Raw genomic sequence first — 396 nt, forward strand, 5'->3', positions numbered from 1 at the left:
CCCCCCCCCCCGCGCCCCGAGGTGCCCCTCAGAATCGTGAAGAAGAGTGAAGAGTGGTGCATACCTGGTTTGTTCCAGACACAAGAGGTGGGGGCCCGGAGTCTCCGGAGGTGTCGGCTTCTCTTCCGTGTTTGGCACAGACTGAGTCATCACGTGGGGGGATCAGATCTACACTCTGATTTCGGTGAGGCTCCTCATTTGCTATACTTCCACATCCAGTACTCGCCAGATAAGTGGTTGTGCTGTGTTGAGTTGATGCTTATCAAACTTCGCTGCTCAGAATCAGGAAGATTCTAGCCTATTCCTTTACTTGCCACTCCCTCAAATTCCATGTCCTTCCAATTTGCTGACTAAAACTCTCTTCACTGTCCCCTCATCAATAAATTAAAATGAGTC

General features: G+C 50.5%; 1 protein-coding gene across 1 annotated transcript in view; it reads right to left on the reverse strand.

Moving 5' to 3' along the window:
* The window catches only part of LOC144218847 (membrane-spanning 4-domains subfamily A member 3-like), a 16,526-nt gene extending 16,376 nt beyond the window's left edge, over positions 1-150 (reverse strand). The window contains exon 1 of the mRNA XM_077748818.1: positions 65-150. Coding sequence (XP_077604944.1) covers positions 65-150 — 86 coding nt within the window. The remainder of the gene's footprint in view (positions 1-64) is intronic.
* Positions 151-396: the final 246 nt, after the last annotated feature.

This window comes from Crocuta crocuta, unplaced genomic scaffold (assembly GCF_008692635.1).
Source record: "Crocuta crocuta isolate KB4526 unplaced genomic scaffold, BGI_CrCroc_1.0 scaffold323, whole genome shotgun sequence".
Lineage (NCBI taxonomy): Eukaryota > Metazoa > Chordata > Mammalia > Carnivora > Hyaenidae > Crocuta > Crocuta crocuta.